The sequence below is a fragment of the Mercurialis annua genome, linkage group LG2, assembly GCF_937616625.2.
Source record: "Mercurialis annua linkage group LG2, ddMerAnnu1.2, whole genome shotgun sequence".
Lineage (NCBI taxonomy): Eukaryota > Viridiplantae > Streptophyta > Magnoliopsida > Malpighiales > Euphorbiaceae > Mercurialis > Mercurialis annua.
In genome coordinates, this window is record NC_065571.1 from 16,240,860 (window position 1) to 16,262,612 (window position 21,753).

The 21,753-nt window shown below is 32.4% G+C and overlaps 1 protein-coding gene, 4 non-coding genes and 1 pseudogene across 5 annotated transcripts; all 6 read right to left on the bottom strand.

Annotated features, from left to right (window-relative positions):
- Positions 1-10,326: 10,326 nt before the first annotated feature.
- On the bottom strand, positions 10,327-11,404 carry LOC126670063 (lipid transfer protein EARLI 1-like). Its single transcript, XM_050363718.2, has one exon. It carries the CDS (start codon positions 11,293-11,295, stop codon positions 10,504-10,506), a length of 792 nt encoding a protein of 263 aa, XP_050219675.1. The 5' UTR covers positions 11,296-11,404; the 3' UTR covers positions 10,327-10,503.
- Positions 11,405-12,813: 1,409 nt separating this feature from the next.
- LOC126670871 (U2 spliceosomal RNA) lies at positions 12,814-13,010 on the bottom strand. The gene has a single exon (XR_007638863.1). It is a non-coding gene; the product is annotated as a U2 spliceosomal RNA (small nuclear RNA).
- Positions 13,011-14,156: 1,146 nt separating this feature from the next.
- LOC126670883 (U5 spliceosomal RNA) lies at positions 14,157-14,275 on the bottom strand. Its single transcript, XR_007638872.1, has one exon. It is a non-coding gene; the product is annotated as a U5 spliceosomal RNA (small nuclear RNA).
- A 3,685-nt stretch (positions 14,276-17,960) lies between these two features.
- On the bottom strand, positions 17,961-18,135 carry LOC126670873 (U2 spliceosomal RNA; annotated as a pseudogene).
- A 1,225-nt stretch (positions 18,136-19,360) lies between these two features.
- On the bottom strand, positions 19,361-19,479 carry LOC126670878 (U5 spliceosomal RNA). Its single transcript, XR_007638868.1, has one exon. It is a non-coding gene; the product is annotated as a U5 spliceosomal RNA (small nuclear RNA).
- Positions 19,480-20,899: 1,420 nt separating this feature from the next.
- Positions 20,900-21,060, bottom strand: LOC126670815 (U1 spliceosomal RNA). Its single transcript, XR_007638811.1, has one exon. It is a non-coding gene; the product is annotated as a U1 spliceosomal RNA (small nuclear RNA).
- Between the last annotated feature and the right edge of the window lie 693 nt (positions 21,061-21,753).

Consider the following 21,753-nt stretch of genomic DNA (forward strand, 5'->3'; position numbering starts at 1 on the left):
CCTCGTGGAAGTAGACTCATTCCTCTACAACTTTGCTTTTCATTTTTCGCCAAACGGTACGTAATTTACTCCGCTAGAGTCGCCGTCGTTCCATTGTTTCTATGCGTTATTGTTTGGCTCTGTTTGTTAAGGAAGTTTCTGCCAAATTGTTATGTTGATTCTTTATGTTCGTTGTCTTATTATTTCAAAAGGGTTGTTGATTTTCTTATGGTCATGGTACATGGGACTTGCTAAGTGTTTGGTTGTTCCTTTTATGGTCACAGTTTGGTTGTTTGCTACGAAACTGTGATTTTTCTCTTGATAATGTTACTGTGTCTTCTTAATGGCCATTTGGGGAAGACAAATATGTTGGCTCATTGTTTGAATTTGGGCGTTAAAATTGTGTTAAATGTGTTGATAAATGATTTCCTTCTTGACCACCAATTATATGATTCTTGGATTGAAAATTGTTAATGATTTTAATTATTTTTGGTTTCTGGGTTTTTTGTCTATGAAAGTTTATGTTTGTGATTTTGGTTTGAGGTGGCGGGCTCAAACATTAATTAAATGTTAGTGTTGGTTAAATGGCCATCATGGTCATGTTTTATTTTTCCCTAAACAATTGAATCATTGTATTATTTTAAATTAATAAATTGAATTCTTTAAATTTATTTCTAACTGTTCACATTTTACCTAACGATAATGAGTTTTAATTTTAATCTACGGATTCAGTTTCGACTTATAATTTGATAATTTGATAATATTATTATTTATAGTTTTAAATTACTTTGGTAATATTATTTTTAAATTTAGAAATAATATTACTCCTATCATAATTTAAATGATTTTAGTTTAAATTATTTATTTGATTTATTATAAAGGGGAATTTGATATTTTTATCTAATGTATAATTTTAGAGAATTTCGCTTAGCGTGCCAATTTAGCTAAATTTATAATTTAGCCTTTTATTTATTTATTGATTTATTTAATGAGATATTTTGCCGGTAATTTATAATTATTTGGGTTTCAAGCTATTGAGTTACATTTTGATATTAATTAATATTTTATTTATTTATAATTATAAACTGTGGTTTATAATTCTGGATTTATGGTTGGGTCGGGTTAGACTTGGGCGCCCGACATGTGGGTTTAGCTTGATAGTTTTAGAAACTCGGCTAACCCACTATTTGAGGAACTGATTTTAATTATCATTAAATATTATTTAAATAATATTTTTGAATTGGATTTTAAAGTGTGAACTCAATAGACTTTAATTATTTTTACGGCATTATAATTTATTTGAGAATTGTGTTCTCAGTGTGACCTTTATCTGTGTGATTATTTGTGCTAGTCCTACGTGGTGTCTAGTATTCTTAGAGTTAGGGGTTTGAGTGATTTTAACTTATGATTTATTTTTAGACTCTTCGACTACTCGCGCTCCGAAGTCGAACCAGGGTTAGCTGCTTGTCAAAGTTTCATGTGGATAAGCAAGCAGTGAGTTTGTAGTGCTATTTACCGCTTTATTAAGTACCGCATTATATTTTAATATTATAAATGCTTTTGAACTGTTGTAAGCGATTATGGATCTGGATGCGAGCTACTCGATAGGCTTGTATCGAGACTGTGTGCACCGGTAAGTACTCTGGGAATCGGCAGACTAAAGTCATGCTTACGCTGGTATATATATGACGAGGATTTGTTCCCGCCCACTCTGGGTTTATCAGTATGCTATGTCATACTTACGCTGGGATCATTTCAATACTGTTTTTCATAATCATATTATAGTATTATAAAATGTTTTGATTTAAGGGTTTTAAACTTAATAAATATAAATAGTATTGCGAACTCATCTCAGTATATCTGACCCCGTTGTTTTCCCAAATTTTCCAGGTTTATGACTTGAAAGCTGGTCCACTCCGATTCTTTTGATTCATCGGAGGTTTTTATGTTATTTAAACTAGTTACTGTTTTCGAACTCTTAGACCACAGTAGAACTAGTTTATATATTACATTTGTTATTGCACTTCGGGATTATCGATTTGATCGATTAATTATTGTTGGCGTGTTTACTCTGGATTATTTTGATATTATATTCAAGGCATGATGTTGAGCATTGTGGATATTTAAGTTATTTATATTAGAATTGTAATATAAATTGCTATACTTAGGTTGGAGTCTCGTGCCCCCGAGCAGTTTCTGCAGGTTAATGTATTTGATTGATTCCGCGAGGCTTGCTACGGGTTTTGGTACAAATTAATTACACTTTACTTATCATATTTTCTAAAAACAGAAATTATTATTCTCTCTTTTTCTTTGAAGTAAAAGATCAACTAAAAAATAAAAAGTCTCTTTCTTCTTCTTCCTCTTATAGCCGAACCAAAACCCTAGAGCAAACACCACATTTTTTTAACTCAAGCTTTTTAAGGTAAGGGTAAAAACTTGTTTTAGTTGTATTTTTGTGAAAATCCTTGATTTGGGATGTGTTATTTTGTATTTTTGTGGTTTTTGTGTGTGATTTTTAACATGTTTAAAAAGTTAATTTTTCTTACCAAATATGAGTTTTATAATGATCAAAATGAGGTGATGGGTGTTAATTAATTTGAGGAGTTTTTGGATTTTAAATAAAATTATGATTTTTATGGTTTAAAATAAACATGCAAGTGAAGATTATGATTTTGGAGGGTAAGATTAAACTTGGGCAGAAAGTATTTTTTAAAGAATGAAATTTTTTCATGAGGTTATGTTTTAATGATTTTTATACAACTAGGATAATTTTTAGTGTTTAAATAAAAACTTAAATGGATAAGTTGGGGTGTTATAAGATGATTTTTGAGAATGATAAATTATTTTGAGAAATAAATTAAGAGGTTAAATTGATAAAATTTAGTGACCGAATATTTTTATAAATATTCAAGAAATAGATCTTGAAATTTTATATCTTAAATTGATAAATTTCTTAAGAAAATTTATGGTTTAAAATTAAGGTTTGAAAGTTGATATTTTAAATGGATCCGAAAATAATAAGTTAAAGGTATTCACAAATCATATAATTTTGGCTAATAAAAATATAAAGTGGAAAAGATTGAATTTTTGTCTAATTAAAATAATTACCGAAATAATTAAAGAAGAATTAGTTTGTTTGTTAAACTATGATTTGGCTTAAAAATGTGTTATTTGGTTTAAAGTTCTCAAAAATAATTAAAGGGTGAAATTTTGCAATTAGGACATAAACATGTGGATTAAAGGTTGAGAATTTTGTTGAAATTTTAAATTAGAATTATTTGGTGTTTTGTTTGAAAAATGCCGACATATATATACGATTTTTCTATGATTATTGTGGTATATTTTATGTAATTTTACATGCAATCTAAACATGTTAAATTTGGTTATATGATATTATAAAATGTGATTGGTGTTAGAAATGTTTTAAGATTGTTTTGATGTTATTTATGTGTAGCCAAATATGTTAGAGAATTTTCTTGAATATATTTGAAAAAAGTTCTATGTTAAATAGTGATGTATGATTTTGTATAACATTCATAATTTGCTTAATATTTAATTGATTATAAGCATGTTGTATGTTGGTTAGGGGTGTACATTCGGTTTGAACCGAATCAAACCGAACTGAATTTTTGGTTTTTTAAAAACCGAACGGATTGAAAATTTAGAGGAAGAAAATATTTTGAACCGAACCGGTCGGTTTGGTCGGTTATTTTGGTTCGGTTCGATTATTTTGGTTCGGTTCGGTTATTTTGGTTCGGTTTACATGTAAAACAGTCCGAAATTTTTTTACACTCAAAACCGAACCGACCAACCAAAATTTATGTCCAATTTCCAACCAAATCAAACCGAATTTGTCGGTTCGGCTTGGTTTTTCGATTTTTCGGTTCGGTTTTGCACACCCCTAATGTTGGTTACAAAATAGAAATTAGTCCAATGGTAATTTTTATGTGTTGGCCGAATATGATTGGGGTAGATTTTATAGTTTGATAAATGATTTGGTTATGTACTTGTCACGATCCAATTTCATGGATCGCGAAGGGTATGGATATGGTCGTACCAAAACCCGTAGCTAACCTCGCGGATAACTTACATTCAATATAAACTTGCAATAAAACCAATGCTCGGGGCAACCGAGACTTCAGCCTAAGTCTAGCAGTTCATATATCAATCCTAATATAATCATTTGATAACAATTCAAAATTAAAAAACATGCCTCATATATAATAATCCAATGTAACATGCAAAAGTCATAATATAATAGTCGTACCAATACGGCAATCCAAAGTATGAAAATCAAACACTAAACTAGTTCTACTGCGGTCTAAGAAGTAGAATAGTTGACTGGTCTAATAACATAAAAAGACCTCCGAGGAATCAAAAAACGGAGATGAGCAACGCTCTCAAATCATAAGCCAAAGTGAAAACCAGAGTTTAAAACCAATCCTTAAATAAAACCAAAGTCATTTGAAAATAAGAACTCAATCCACAGCTTAACAATGCCAACCTTAAAAGCAATAAGTCATATAGCTTGCCAACGCTTGGAAAGTTTCACCCAAAGTATACATCACTTAAAAATGACACCTTAAATGCAATCAATAAGATTTAAACACCTTTTAAAGGTTTAAACTCAAATCTGAAATATTAACTTAGATCGCCATAACACCTTTGTAAAAATTCACCATAACTTATATACCATTTCAACCATCGATTACCAAACAACATAAGGTAAAACTAATATTTTATAAATGTCCAAAATAGTTTATAAAACGTATCTCCAGTCATAAACAATTTGATCGAAACCGAAATTAATCCAAAGCACTCAAATAATCAAATTTGGCAATTTTACCGAAAATTGCCTAAACTAGCCAAACGATTCCAAAACCAACAATCGATGAACCAAAGTATTTTACTACTGATTTTAAAAACATCAAAACATCATATATAAAATATTAGATCAGTAGATATATCATTTGAAAACCATTTTGCAATCGTAGCGTTTAAATTTTGTAGAATTGTCAATTTCGCAAATCGTAGAGATTTTTACAACATAGATCAAACCCAATTCTCACTTCTAAATCCTAACTCATTAGATCATTAGCCATTGTAGCACAAACACATAATATCCCAAATAACTCAGATTCAACATTTTAACAAATCGCTAAACGAATCAATTTCATACAAACCTAGAATTAGCCAATTCGTTGTTTAAATCATGAAAATCCAATTCCAATAATAATAAATCATATTATAATCATATTAAACTCCATTTAAAATATAATATTCAAATCATAAATCTCAGACCATCAAATAATAAGTTCCAAACTCCAAAACACCCTAAATCATGTCATTCTACGCAAAACACATGACAACGATTCACCAATACATAAGAGATGGAAATCTTTACCTTAGAATGAAGAATAACAAGATTAAATAAGTATTAAACCCTAGGGAAGGATCTGGGCCAGAAGCAACAAGAGTCACAATCACACCAACAAAGAACACCACAAGCAAATCGCATAGAAGTCGCAAAACAGATAAACAATCACCAATCAATTGTTAAAAACCATCAAGAATCATAAAGGAATGATAAAATAAGGTTTATCTGAGTGTAGGGTCGCATTAGGTCTGATAGGGTGAAAAAGGGCTGAAAGAATCGAGTTAAGGAGCTATTTATAACAAAACAGCGAACCCTACAGTGCTGCGTCGCGCCCGAGATGAATGAATCGCGCCCGTGATGGTGTATCACGACCGTGATGGTGTATCACGACCGTGATGCTCCTGTCACGCTCGTGATGCATCCACTGCTTCCAAAAATATTGTTTTTCAAGGTCGATCCACACGGCCCGAACCACTCTAAAAAACAAGCCCAAACATCGAAATAACTATTGTGCAACCCAAACCAAAGTTCCAAGAAACAAAACCACCAAAGATCAACCCAAAACACATCAAAAAACTCATCGAAACAATTCGGAAAAATACGGGGTGTTACAGTGCTTGAGTGATTATCCATGTGTGGATTAATTTATGTGATCTATGGCAATTAGATATTGTAGTATTAATTTTTATGATTTTTATTAATTCGATCTTTAGTGTTTAGGTGGTAGAGAGCGGGGTAGTGGTCGGCGAACCACTACCGGCCGGTGAACGGAGCACGGTGGCTATGTTTTACCGAGCCATGACTCGGTTAGATTAAAAACTAAACCGATAAGGACCCGGAGCCAAATGAGGCCAAAACCGAATGAGATAGATCCCGAAATTAGGACTTTGGACTTTATGACTTAGACTTGAACTAATTAAAGTTTGGACCCAAAATTTAAAATATGAGTTAGTAAATTAAAATTTGGTTATAAGATTAAAATGAAAAAGTTAAAAGTTACAAGGACTAATATGTCTTAAATGGAATTTTAATGGATTTGGAAGAAATTTTAGGCCTTAATGTATTTAAATTGAAAGTTTTAAGTGTTTAAATTTTTAATTTGGGCTTAGACCCAAAGGACTTTATTTTTTTAAAAAAATGGGTATGTATTAATTAGTTGGATATAAACTAATTAATTATTTAATTAAAAATTTGAGAATTTTAATTAAAGGATATATTTTTATAAAAGAGGGATTAGAAATAGTGGTAAATTATAAGACGAAAAAATTGAGGAATCCGATGAGATTTTTTTTAAATAAAAAACTTTTCTAAAGGGTAAAATGGTAAATTTGCCTAAGAATGTATAATGGACTAAACTTTGATTTTAAATTGGATTCCTAGGATTGGACCCGAATTGTTGAAAGATTTTCGTATGTGTGGGTTACGATGAATATCGTATTAACCGTAAGAGTTTAGAGGTAGAAACGTGAAAAACGTTCCCTTCCTACGAATTAATCGAACGTTAAAAGATTTGACGAAATGTCAATCTTTGATGGAACGCATCTATGGAGCGTTGGGTGAGAACACCGAGGAGCTAAAAGTGGAATATCGCGACTTAAAATTATTTGTGGACGACAGTCTGTGAGTTTGCATTTTTACATGCATATATTAAAGTAATAAAATTACTATTATTACTTTAATGTGAAAATTAATATCATAAAGCATTTTAATTATATCGTATATTTATTTTGATTATATAAAATAAATATGGAATGAGTCTACGAAACGTGTCACCCTATTGGGCGATAATACGACTATGTGATCACTAGTTAAAACGTGCATATTTATTTTTGTATGAGTAAAGTGGATAAAGTGGCAAGTCTGAGGCGACGGCCCAAATATAGCGGGAGAGTTCTGAGACGACGGTCTAGAACCCCGAACAGATTGATGGCGATGGAACGATAAAGTTCGGCCGATTGATATAAGGACTAACGACGTCATGGAACGATAATGTTATCGGTCGTTAGGTCTATGAGATAAGTTGGGAACAATCCAAAGAACGGTTTAGAGCTGTAAGGATGTTTGGCAAGTAAACTAGTAACGCGAGAATGTACGGATTTTGCCGACTAGTTTATTATGCTCAGTCTGTACGGAGACTTGGAGGAAAAGTGAGAATTGCGATAATTTAAATCATTACATTTTTGTGATTGAACCATTATTATATATTTTAATATAATTATTTTATAACGTATTAAATTATTTAATGTATGTTTGTAAGTTGTAAACTCACCAGTTAATCTAACCTCGTTGTTGTACCATTTTTCAGGTTCGTAGGCTGTCTTTTTGGTGAGACTTCATTTTTTGATCCGTGAAGTATCTATTTTGGTGTTGTGGTATTATGCATATTTTCCTATCGTACCACTGAAGTAGAACTGTCTATATACCTAAACTTTTAGCATGCTTTTGATTTTGCGATGGATTTCCACGTATTATTTTCATCGCATAATATTGTGTATATGTATGCATGCTTGTGGTTGTTTATTTTGCGATGCCTCTCGTGTATATGGGATACCGAGACTTATGTGGAAAACAGTAATGAAACTGTTGGCATCGAAATGATAAGTATAATGTGGGCCCAACGTGGCATTATGCGTAAATTGCATGTCTTACCCTAATGGCGGTTTTGAAAAAGGGTGGCGATAAAGACATGTTTTAAATTGATAAAGACGGTTTTTGAAACGAGTTGATTTACTGTGAATATTTTACAAGTTGAGAAAAGAAATATTTTATTTAAGCGAAAAATTTATAGTGAGTTTTGAAACATTTTAAAATAAGCGAGCTTTTATAGCTAAAAGTTTAACCGTTTAATTAATAAAGTGGATTTTATTTTAAGGCTTGCTACGAGTTTCGGAGCAAACACTCCCATTCCCTAGCGCCGGTCTCGATCCGAGAATCGGGTCGTGACACATGAAATGAGTAATAACGTGTGTATAGGAGACTCACTAATAAAATCAATCAATCAAACGTTTACATCGGGTTTAGACTTTGTGCATGTAAAATAACCAAACCAGGTAGACTTATGCTATTTGCTAGAAACCTCTAAGGTTAGATGTATGTTTAGGAGTACCTGCTACTTGCCTCAAATGCCGATCCAGATCGGGTCATATGCGCGTCAAACGTGTTTACTGCTTTCATACATGTTTATTTACAGCTTTCCTATCCCGTGAACTGCATATTGTTGACATGAGAATAAAACAAATATGTCAAGTGCATAAAACCGGTAACAGATAAGGCAAGCATAAGAGTTTCGGAGAGGTACACAAATCCTAGTTTTTGGTCCAATGCATGGTAATCTTACCCATAAGTGAGTAAGGTTACCTAGTCGGTTAAAAGGCATTTCCTGGTTGAACAAGGTGGTGATAAGTGTTTTTACAATACTTATTTAGGGTTTAATTAGTTTAGATTTTAGATTAATTATTTTACATTTTCAGTTATTTAATGCTCTATTTATGTGCATTTTACCTTTTATGTTTTAGTTTACTTCTTGTGCTTTTGTATAAGAATTTTGGGTTTTAATTTGTAATTTCGGACCTGCTCGACCTCACCTAAGTATTTGGACCATAATCGGAGCTACAAAAGTTGAAATGACCCAATTCTAAAGCCCACGGTTAAAGGACGCAATTGCCTACAACTCTTATGAAGGAAGTTATTTCAGATTCTATCATTTCCAATTCTAATTTCTGTTGTAAACAGGAATACGAAATCTGCCAAGCCAAATCTAGTTTAAAAATTGAATTCTAAACTATCTCCTAGGTTGTAAGATTGATCCTTATTGGATGTCAATAGGCTGTGTGATCACCAGTGTCGGGTAAGTCTTGGCAAGTAACACTAGACTAACTTATTTGTGATTGTGATACGAGTTCAGCATGGTTGAACTATCCCGCGGCATGTATCTAACGAGTCGCCATGGTTGAATTATCCCGAGACTCAGATTGATTGATTGTTGGATTTAAGATGGTATGAGGCATGTTGGTTGAACTATCCCGGTGCCCGACCAGATGGTTGGTTGACATGGTTGAACTATCCTGTAACCTACCATCAGGTTTAAGAAATTGTTATCGTTTACGAATACTAGGAAATGACTAGTTCACGATCGTTTATAAGATTAGGATTTCGATCGGATCGGATGTTTGTTTTGTTTTGTTATATGTTTTGATATATGTTTATGCGATTTGTATTTATAATACCTTGTGTAAATACGAACTCACTCAGTATCGACTGACCACTCCACAATGTTTTCTTTTCAGGCTTTGAGTAATTGAGGAGGTCGAGCTTCCATTCTTTGATCCGGAAATCTCAGTTGAAAGCTTTGGGTATTATTAGCGCTGCAGTAGTCCGTAGATGTTAAAATTACTATGATGTTTATGTATCGAATATATTTCTGTATTGTACTATGTATGTTGATATATACATAATTATGTTTTTGCTTTTGATCGATGTATGTTTGATCGTATTAAGTAAAGTTTCTTTGATCTTAGGCTTGTTACGGGTTTCGGAGCTACCACTCCCATTCCCTAGCGCCGCGGGTCTCGACCCTCAGATTTGGGTCGTGACAGAAAAATCGGATGATACGATTTGTAAAACATCACTCCCTTGCAATAAACTGACAAACAATGTTCTCGATTTAATCTCATTCTTGAAAACTCTTCTATTTCATGCCTTCCACAAATCTCAAACACCAAAGAACCAAACTAATTGATAAAACTCTCAAATTCTTTTCTTCGAATGACTAGACCATTGAATGTAATGTTTTATTATTTTTGCGACTTAAATGTAGCTGGTACAATTCACAAAATTAATAAATCAAAATGATAAAAAAATTAGTCAAACTTTTCTTGTCAATTTCGTCATAATTTTGGATATATCAATATGTACAATGATTTAATACTGTAAGAAAAGATAAGAATGAAATTGAACTTAAAAAAATATTTAATCAAAAATAGAATTCATTCATAAATCAAAAGGCATACAATTCAATTGAGTAAAAGATAATAATTTTAAAATGGATAGAGAAGATGCTTCAATCTATCACCGGAAACAAAATGAAAACTAAATGAACTTATGGCATAATTAACCAACAAACACACTCGAAAGAAAAAGTTAACTTAGGCACATTGAAATCCTTCCGGCAACTGTTTGCCACAATAGTTGAGCAACAAGCTCAGGTCAACTGGAAGTGTCAAATTAATTCCCAAAAGACTAGATTTAATAGTTGTGCAAAGGCAAACAGCAGCTTCAAGATCAACAAGATCACCAATAAGACTACAACAAGGAGTATGTGGTGGAGTACCAACTGTAACACCCAACAAACTTTTCAATAAGTTGACACATATACCTAATTTAAGGGTATCCCTTGGGCATTTAGCAGGTTGGGCATACGAGTGGCTAGAATAGTTGGGTTCATAGTTCATTGGCTCTGACGTTGTTGATGATGGGTGACTTGAGTAGTCAGGCGTAGAGTCCATTGGCTTTGGTGTTGCTGATGATGGATTGCTTGTATAATCAGGTGCATATTCTACTGGCTCGGGCGTTGATGATGGATGGCTAGTGTAGGTAGGTGTATAGTCTATTGGCTTTTGTGTTTCTGATGAGGATTGGCTATAGTCAGGTGCATAGTGTATTGGCTTTGATGTTGATGATGGTTTGCTAGTGTAGTCAGGCGTATAGTCTTTTTTCTTAAAAGTTGTTGATGATGGGTTGTTAGTATAGTCTGGTGCATATTCTCTTGACTTTGGTGTTGCTGATGATGGTTTACTAGTGTACTCAGATGTATAGTCTTTTGATTCTGATGTAGACTGACTAGTGTAGTCAGGCGTATAGGTAGAGTTAACCAAAGTGAAAAAGAGAAGATTGAGGGAGAAGAGGAGTGCCCCATAAGCTACAACTCTTAAAGCCATATCTAAAATAATTTGATGGGGTTTGTTTTATTTTCAGATAAAACTTTTTATTTGCTTCGAGGGGTGATGAGAATTGGCACTGAGGGTTAGGGATTTTATAAATGGAGATTAAGTGCAACATGCAGTTCTTTAAGTTTGGAAATGTAGTGGGTTATATTCAAAATACATAGGTAGTAGTGTGCACAAATTAGTTGCTGATGAGGATTATAAAATCATGTCCATTTTTAGTTTACGTGCTGGCACATCTTTAATTTAACACTATAAAGTGAATATTTAGAATATATGTACATATTGTTATATTCGACAGATTAGTTGGCACGTTATGGAGTCTGAGGAAATTGTTTTTTCGGGTGTAATATGATATTTGATAATAATTGTTATAATATAATTTAAAGAAAATAAAGTACATATTCAAAATCATGATTAAATTGATCAATATATATTAAATAAATAATTTTTGTAATTTAGTTCAATAAATTTATATTTTAAATAAAGGGCTATTTTTTTTTAATGCCAAATTTTTGCGGGTTTTTTCTGTTATAGCCAAATCTTTCAAAATCGTTAGGATTACTCAACTTTGGGATATTCAAAACCTTTTCTAATCATCTAGGCTAATCCTGCATGTAATAACTTAGGGTTAAATTCAAAAAATAGCTAAAAAAGATTCTGAATATTCTAAAATGGGCTAATCTTGACGATATTGAAAGGTTTGTTTATAATTGACAAAATCCGCAAAAATTTTTTACTAAGAAAAAGATTAGCACTTGAGTAAACTATATCCAAATAATAAATAAAAGATGATAAATTTAAGGGATAATTTGTCAAATTTATTATTTTGAAAAATATTTACCACTTTGTACACCATCTTTCCATAATTTCTCACTCTACACTAATAATAAACATATTTACAAAAATATCTTATTATATATAGAAGTTTTATCTCATTCTAGGTTAAAAAAATTCAATCCTTCAAGATTTTTGTTGTACATCGATCTAATCCACTTGATTTTAGTAACTTTATATGGACTTTATTGAAAGAAAAACAAGTTCAAGGTTCAAATTAAACTTTATTTTTGAAAAATAAGTATAAGGCTCTTTCATTAATACTTGAGTTCGGCTGGAAATTAAATTCCAATAGTTTGAATTCAACTTAAATTTCTTAAACTGATCTTGCTGATTCCGTAGAACTCGCGAATTGTTCAAGTCGTTTATGCTCCTACACACCTCTTCTCTTCACTAGTGATTTTGAGAGAGAGAAAATGATTGAGTCCACCATTTGCTATAATATGGCCACAAAATTGAGCTGCTCATCATATAACGATTCTTGCAAGAATAGAATAAGAAAAAGGAGAATGTTTCCATAACTATTGCTGTTAGCAGGAGTGTGCTGTCTTAAATTTACACTGTAAGGTTAGTTAAATTGAAGATACATTTTTCTTTATAATGGAGACAACACTGGATCACAGAAGGCATACAAATAATGGAGAATTAAACAGGTAAATTAAATAACTTGAATTGGTGGGGTGAGCCAAGCTAGTGCAATAGTGCAACACACAAGCGACTCATGAGGAGCTCCAATAGCAAGCTATTGTGATGAGTTCTACCCCTAGAAAAATAAATTTAATATCGTGTGGGCCGATGACCCACATATCAGATATTAAACTGATAAGAACAGATACTACACTTGATCTTAGCCAAAAGGCCGAGAAAGGTATGCTCACTAACTCATTGCAATTTTACTTTTATAGGCGCTCTTACCAGTCACTGTTTCGTTGGTTTTCGATGTGGGATTCTATAGCTGTAATTCTGTCATCTCATCTCTTTACCAGTATGAATCATTTCAACAATAGAATGGAACTGAAAACAAAATCTGGAACTTGGTCTGTTTCTTTTTGTGAATTTATTAAGATAGCAAACAGCTCCCGCATGAACACTGCTTTATCCAAAGGAGAGAGACTAGCTACTTCAATTGATACTAATTAAGTATGTTTATTTTTGTGTCCTTTATTCATGATCATGAATTCCCACAGGTGGAAATTTATTCAACTAAGTGTTCGAAAAACCGGACAATTGGCTGTCGATAATGAAAACGAGCTGGTTTTCACGGTTTAGCTGTTTTTTGTGATTTTTTGGTTCAAAGCAGTGGAGCTACCTTTTTAATTTTTATAAAAATCGAATTGGACCAGCCTCTAGTTCACGGTTGAACCACGGTTAATAACCAATCCAACTTACAATGAAAATGGAATGTACTCTGCAATTTGACTGTATGCACTGCTCGAAAGAGCATGTAAGAAAAAGATTCAACAGAATCCATTAAGTGCTCTACCAAGACTTAATTCTTATATGAAAACATGATGACAATATTGAGATATATTTTGAGGGCATTAGCAAGTTCTATTATCCAGTCTACCTCTGCAAAAGAACGGGAGACACCTCGTCGAGTTGCTGAATATTATCTCTCAGTCTGTATGAATGTGCGTACAGTAAGCTTGTGACACTACATGGAGCTTTGGCAGCAAGAAATCCACATTATATGAATCAAAACAGGAAAAACATCGAATATCAAAGCCACGGTGCGATGCAGAAAATGTCTGGTAAGTCTCGGTCATTCTGCTTCGGCCTTATCAAACCTTTCTTTGTTCTCTAAGGCATTAAAGACAACACAAACAAATTATCATCCATTTCCTCTTCATAATGAATTCATTTCCTCTTCGAAGAGGACATTAGCCACCACTTGCAAAACAACGTAAATATATGTGAGCTGGAAAATTTGTATCTGCCTTTGATACCAGTTCACTAATGATTAGATGATTTAATTAAAACAAAAATAAAAGTAACTTATACTTGATTTGATAAAGGGTGTCCTCCAGTAAAGGAGAGACCCTTACAAAAATGAGTGTATACCATTATAGGCGGCAAGCACACGGTATTCTTTAGTAAAAGGCGAAAGAATAGTTCGCTGTGTGCTTACCGCATGGCTGCATGAGATCTACAGGAGTGTTCTGCCAGCTATTTTAAACAATAGAAACAATTGGTTTGAGCTTTTAAAGTCGATGTGGGAAATAAAATCTGATCTACAAGACTACAACAGCCTATCGCTGACATGATTTTCATATCCTTGTATCTGCGACTCACTGCTTAATGGTCGTTGTAATAGACTGTTGCTAAAACTCACTTTTCTTGTAGCCGGCGTTTTTGTTCGGATGAAGGCGCGAATGTAACGTTTGCTTTTCAGATGTCAATGAAGAGTGTGTAACATTTTTTTAATGAATACTAACAATTACTCTGAAGAAAAAGCAGTTAAAGGAGCACAACAGAGTGCCTAAGCTTTTTGAAATTTTACAAGTCCACAAGTCCATGCGGCAAAATAATAAAATGTCATTTGTTACATTTGTTTCAAAATTATAGTATGGTATAGATATAGATATAGATTACTTAGTTCCTTCACGACTTAAAAAGAGTCAATTGTTTGCTCTCTTATGTTTAATTTAATTAAATGTTATCCTCTTTTTTTGTTTTGCTTAATGCGTCATTTTGTCAAACTTAAAACTTAATTTCACCTAGGAATTTATTTTTCTTTCAAATAAAATCATAAAATCATGAAAAAGTCCAAATAAAATTTTACAGTTTACATATTATGAGCAATTGATGTTTTTAGGACCCAACTCGCTCATGCTTATGGCACCCATAGTAAAAATGTAGTCTCCATCCAGCTAATTTAGGAAATATCTTTTCTACTTATCGGACGTCCCTCCCACTTATGGATGCATAGGACGTCGTGCATCGAACCAAAAAATTCGAATTTATGAATATAATTAATTCTTGTACTTAATTAATTTTTCGATCTATCAGGCATAGTCCAAATAAAATAACTCATGTTATACAGAAAATAGAAATCGCATCAAAATAGGGCGTCTGGAAGTAAATTCTGAAAAATAAATAACTGAAAAGTATAAGCAGAAATAAAAGTAAACATGCATTACTGCATATGACTCGACTTGGATTGCCATGGTGAGCGCAAAGCAAATATTCCTAAACAAGCATCTAATCTTTAGAGTTTTCTAACACATAACAAATAAAAGCAGATTTTATTCAAATTACATGCATAAAGCCTAGCTAAACTGGATGTAGAAGTGAGGTTGATTTTATTATTTACCATCTTGAAAGCCTATGCAACCATTAAATTACAGATTTCATGACAATCCAAGGGTTTCTATATGATTTGATTAATTTTGGACTTAAATTAACATGATTATCTAATTTCATGTTCATAATGGATATGAACATGCATTAAAAGTGATAAAAATTAACAACATACTCAAAATAGTAGTTGATATACAAAGTTAGATACTTTTAAACCTCTTTCTGGATGCTTGGTGGTCGTCTATCATTTATCGGCCAATACATTCAAAATCGGGATCTGGTCACACACGAAACTTGTTCCTCTAGTCGACATGAGTCCATTGGATAAAACTGGAGTCGATCCCGAGTCCGAACGAAGTAGAAAACTCCAAGTGAAGTTGCTAGATCAGAGATTTGACATCGAGGCCCATGATACCATTGATGACAATGGCATATGGTGCCATAGCTAATGTGGTGGCGGCATGCTGACTAGGATAGGTTTAGAAAGTTATAAAAATAAACATACAACTAATTACATGTTTTATGGTTCGATCAGGGGTGATTTCGACTTCGAATGAACTTGGAACCATAAAAACAAGGTTCAAGATCAATGATCTGGAGAGCTAGCAAAGCAGGGACCATGACGCCAATTTATCTGGTGGCGGTGGAGCCACAACAAAATGGCGCTGGTGCCAGAACTCCGGGGCTCACTCGGGTTCGGATCTCGACCAAAAAATATGCAAAACGATGAAAAAACACACAATTAGACTTCCGGAATCGACATTAAATCAAAATAACATATAAAAAACACCCTAAATATGGATTTAGAAGCAAAATCAATGACAATCATGGAAAAACATGGCAAATTATTCAAGAATGCTAAAAAATCTAATCATGCATACTAATGAATTTTAATAAAACATAATTGCATAAATGACAATAGATATGTATATAAGGACTGATTAGGGTCTTTAGAAGTACCGTTTTAAGACCTGAGGTCGTTTTTTGGTGATTTGGATGTAGAATCCACTATAAATCGTTGTGCAGCAATAAATCTTTAAAAATCTAAATCGTAAGAGCTTGATTTGATTCGTATTTAGTGGGTGGAAATTGCGTGTAAGGTGGCTGAAAATTGGGGTTTGTGTGTGCAAGCTAGGGTTTCGGTGTTTTTGTGCCCCCATTAATTATTGTGTTAAGGTGGTATCTGAAGAGGTTAGACTTAGGTTATTGTCTAGATTAGATTATAATCCTATTTTAGGTTATATGATTATTTTTTTTGGAATGTACAATTTGTGCATGAAAAGCAGTGATAAAGTGACTGTTTTCGTCCCTAAAAGTGTCAAAAAGGACTTTTAGGGCCGCTAGGGTTAGGTTTTGCGCAATTTAATCCGTCACACCTGGCATAACTTGTACGGAATGATAATTAGTCTAATTCTTTAGAATTCTATCATAATATTTTTGGAATTCATGGGTTATTTGCAACAATTGCGCTTCAGTCCTTCAAGTTTGTCGTTGTGCATCAATCTAGTCCACTTGAATTCTGACAAGCGAATTGCTAGCTCGTCACCCGAACGGGTGTCTTTAAAAATTATCATTGGACGCTTCATTCCCTTATCACTTTTCCACCTGTACGAAAATAGGTGTCTGCACATATAATGATTTGATAAATCATAATATTTATATAGTTATTTTAAAATATGTTTAATGAAAATTCAAAATTAAATTCAATTATATTTAAAAAATGAATCACAAATGTGTTGTTCTTTAATTCTATTTACAAATTATATAGTGCAATATGTTTTTAATATGACTTGATTTTGAGTCATAAAATTTTTATATTTTAAACTAAACAAAATAAATAAATAAATTGTAAAATTTATATGAACAAAATTACATTAACTTAATTATTTTTTTAATGTTTTTAAATTTATTTTCATATTTCTTATTCTTATTTTAAATAATTAAAATATTTATTTAAATATTATGGTTTGATAAGCAATTTGAAATTCTTTTAAAATTTATTTCAATTTTTTAATAATTTTATATGGACTTTTTTGAAAGAACTTTATTTTTAAGGTTCAAATTATACTTTTTTTCTGAAAAATAAGTTTAAGGCTCTTTAATTAATACTTGAATTAGGCTGGAAATTAAATTCGAATAGTTCGAATTCAACTTAAATTTTCTAAATCGATCCTGTTGATTCTGTACAACTCGCTAGTTGTTCAAGTCGTTTACGCTCCTACACATCTTCTCTCCTCTTCTCTTCACTAGTGATTTTGAGAGAGAGAAAATGATTGAGTCCACCATTTGCTATAATATGGCTACGGAAATTAGCTGCTCATCATATAACTATTCTTGCAAGAATCGAATAAGAAAAAGGAGAACGGTCCCATAACTATTGCTGATAGCCTGTCTTAAATTTAAACGTACTACCTAAATTAGTTTGCCTAGGTTAGTTAAATTGAACACACATTTTTCTTTATAATGGAAACAACTCCATCACAGAAGTCATACAAATAATGGAGATTATTTAACTTGATTTGGTGGGGTGAGCCAGGCTTGTGCGGTAGTGCAACACACAAGCGACACATGCGAACTCCAATAGCAAGCTATTGAGATGAGTTCTCCCCCGTGTGAGTCATTGACTCACATATCAGATATTAAACTGATAAGAACAGATACTACACTTGATCTTAGCCAAAAGGCCGAGAAAGGTATGCTCACTAACTCATTGCAATTTTACTTTTATAGGCACTCTTACCAGTCACTGTTCCGTTGGTTTACAATGTGGGATTTTATAGCTGTAATTCTATCATCTCATCTCTTTACCAGTATGAGTCATTTCAACAATAGAATGAAACTGAACACAAAATCTGGAACTTGGTCTATTTATTTTTGTGAATTTAATAGATAGCAAACAGTTCTTGCATGAACACTGCATTATCCAAGGGACAGAGACTAGCTACTTTGATTGATATAAATTATGTTTATTTTTGTGTCCTTTATTCATGATCATGAAGTCCCACAGGCGGAAATTTATTCAACTAAGTGTTCGAAAAACCGAATCGTTGGCCGTCGATAATGAAAATGAGCTGGTTTTTACGGTTTAGCCGTTTTGTGTGATTTTCTGGTTCAAAGCAGTGGAGCTACCTTTTTTATTTTTTTATAAAGAATCGAATTGGACTAGCCTCTAGTTCACGGTTGAACCACGGTTAATAGCCGATCCAACTTACAATGAAGATGGAATGTACTCCCCCGATTTGACTGTATGCTCTGCTCCAAAGAGTATGTAAGAAAAAGATTCAACAGAATCCATTAAGTGCTCTACCTAGACTTATTTCTTCTATAGAGACATGAGAATATTGAGACATATTTTGAAGGCATTAGCGAGTTCTATTATCTACGGTCTACCCTTCTGCAAAAGAACGGGAGACACCTCATCGAGTTGCTGAATATTGTGGTATGCATCTCTCAGTCTGAATGAGTGTGCGTACAATAAGCGCTACATGAAGCTTTGGCATCAAGAAGCCCACAAAACCTCATTGTATGAATCAAAACAGAAAGAACATCGAACATCAAAGCCACGGTGCGATGCAGAAAATGTGACAAATCATTTCCGGTAAGTCTCGGTCATTCTGCTTCAGCCTTATCAAACCTTTCTTTGTTCTGTAAAGGCATTAAAAGACAACACAAACAAAACAATCAAACAAATTATCATCCATTTCCTCTTCATAATGAAGAAGTCTTTGAATCTTTTCCCTTATACATGGCCATTACCCACCACTTGCAAAACAACATCAACCTATGTGAACTGGAAAATTACTTTTTCTTGCCTTTAATAACAGTTCAATAATGATAAGCTGATTTGATTATAAACTGAGCGAGTAAAAGACAGCTGACACTTATAAGAGAAATTAAACTTATACTTGATTTGATAAAGGGTGTTCTCCAATATAGGAGAGACCCTTCCAAAAATGAGTGTATGCCATTATAGGCGGCAAGCACACGGTATTCTTTAGTAAAAGGCGAAAGAATAGTTCGCTGTGTGCTTACCGCATGGCTGCATGAGATCTATAATAGTGTTCTGCCAGCTATTTTAAATAATAGAAACAATTGGTTTGAGCTATTAAAATCGATGTGGGAAATTAAATGAGATCTACCACGCCAATTGCTGACATTTTATGATAGTGATACTAGTCTTGTTATTCATGAATTTCATATCCTTGTGTCTAGGATTCAATGCTTTAATATCACATGGAAGTATACATCAAAACTTGCAGATAAAATTGAAATAAAATTAAAAGAAATTAATAGTGCATTTAGTCAAATAAATCTTATAAAATTATACAGAATTTATTCATAAATTAATATAATTATATTTAATATATTTATTCATTTGCTCATGTTTTTTTTAAACAATTATATCAAATGAATTATTAAAATCAAACACAGCATTACCTGATTCAATTTATTATGCAGGCGCCATTTTATTTCTATGAGAAATGCAATATTTTTTTTATTTTTTTGAAAGGAATGCAATAATATTTTAAAAACAGGATTTTTGTCTAGATTTGAGTAAGGGTGATTTGAGAAAAAAAAATTGGATTGAATTAACCCATCTATTTGGGTTAAGTTCGGAAAAATATTTTTGCTTCAATCAATCTTTTTTTATTAAAATGAGTTATTCTGTTTATTTGATTGCTTCGGTCAATAAAAAATTTAGTTTTGCTATGGTTAAAAATGAGGTTAACTGAAATACTGAAGTAATCAAAATTTCTATGTGTATTTTTTATACATTTAAGTTTCAACCATTTACCAAATTAATTGGTAAACAAATCGCCTAATTTGATCGGTTTGATCTTATGTTTTAATTCCTTTCATTAGTTTAAATTTGTTAACTCGATTAATTTAGGTTATTTAGTTTTTAATTAAATCTGTTAACAAAGAAAAATACATCAAATTAAATCAGCCGGATACCATTTGCTGAACATAGATTGGAGTAATCTCTCAGTTTAACCAAACGTAATATAAAATACTGTAAAATTAAGACATCTACATATTTTCACTAAGAGATGTTATTCAGCAAGTATTCTTTTGTTTTTTTAGCATAGAGAAACAGACTGTTCAGCAACAGCAATTCATTTATATGAATGTCACAGAAGGTATTTATTCTATATACATAAAGTATGATTTACACACATACATACAATTAGATACGCTTATGAATTTTAGTGATTAAAAAGCAAAAGAATACTTACTGCCATACTTTTGTCAATAAAAAATATCATTCAAAGTTCAAACTATTGATAGTGAAGGAAAACAGATTAAATAAAATGATACCTAACAAGCAAGCTGGGGAAGTAATGGTGTTCACTGTCCAGTTTTAATATTGATTACAAAATTCCCAATAGATAATTATTATTTCTCAATTGAAAAATATGATAAAATTAAATAAACAGAGAAAATTTAAGATCAAGTATTGAGAGGGGCCGCGCGAACGCAGGCCCCCGCTAGCACAAATTAAGACGTAAGCTCTTCTACTTGAGAAGACTTTAGGCAGTTGCATCTTCAAAGTGCAATGAAGACCAACAACCTAGGCCATGGACCTTATTGATCGCCAATAGACCCCGTCCAGGTAAGTATGTTGCTCTGTTGTATGTCCTTTGTTTTTATACTCCATCTTTCATACTTCTGTGGTGCACTCATTCGATGTGGGATTGTAAGTCCAACTATATGAATACGTGAATATTATTCATTCTACTCTTTCTTTTTGTCATCAACATAGTAAAAACCACAATTGTGGGTTCATTGATCCGGAGACATAGTGAATTACTCTTTCTTTTTTGTACAATTGAGGTTTACTATTTTTCAAACCCGACCCGGCCATTAAACCATTGAGTAGAAGCGGAATTACGGTGGGTTTTGGAATACTAGAGATTGATGAATATGAATAATCATTTTAAAGCGAATTAATTAATTATTTTTTTGAAATTCTTTTAGCCAAAAAACGATGTTGTTTGGTCTAAAAAAAATAAAAAAGTAAAAAATGTGTTCAGTCTAAAAAGTAGGTCTTCCGGCAAAAAAATAAAAAGTAGGTCATCCAATCTAAAAAAACGTTTTATGGAAAAAGTCAATCAATATGTCGTTTGGCATAAAAAAAAATAGTCGAACAATGTATCATTCGACTAAAAAAAATTGTCCCACCTGAATAATTTTTTTGAATCCGCCATCATCAGGGATAACAAAAGATGAATGATTAAAGATTTACTGGAGTTGAATCAAGATTGAATCGATTTTAAAAAATTAATATATTAAATAATTATATATGCAATTCCA

What these genes read in the sequence shown, in the direction of transcription:
- LOC126670063 (XM_050363718.2), bottom strand. Translation starts at nt 11,295, where the DNA reads ATGGCTTTAAGAGTTGTAGCTTATGGGGCACTCCTCTTCTCCCTCAAT.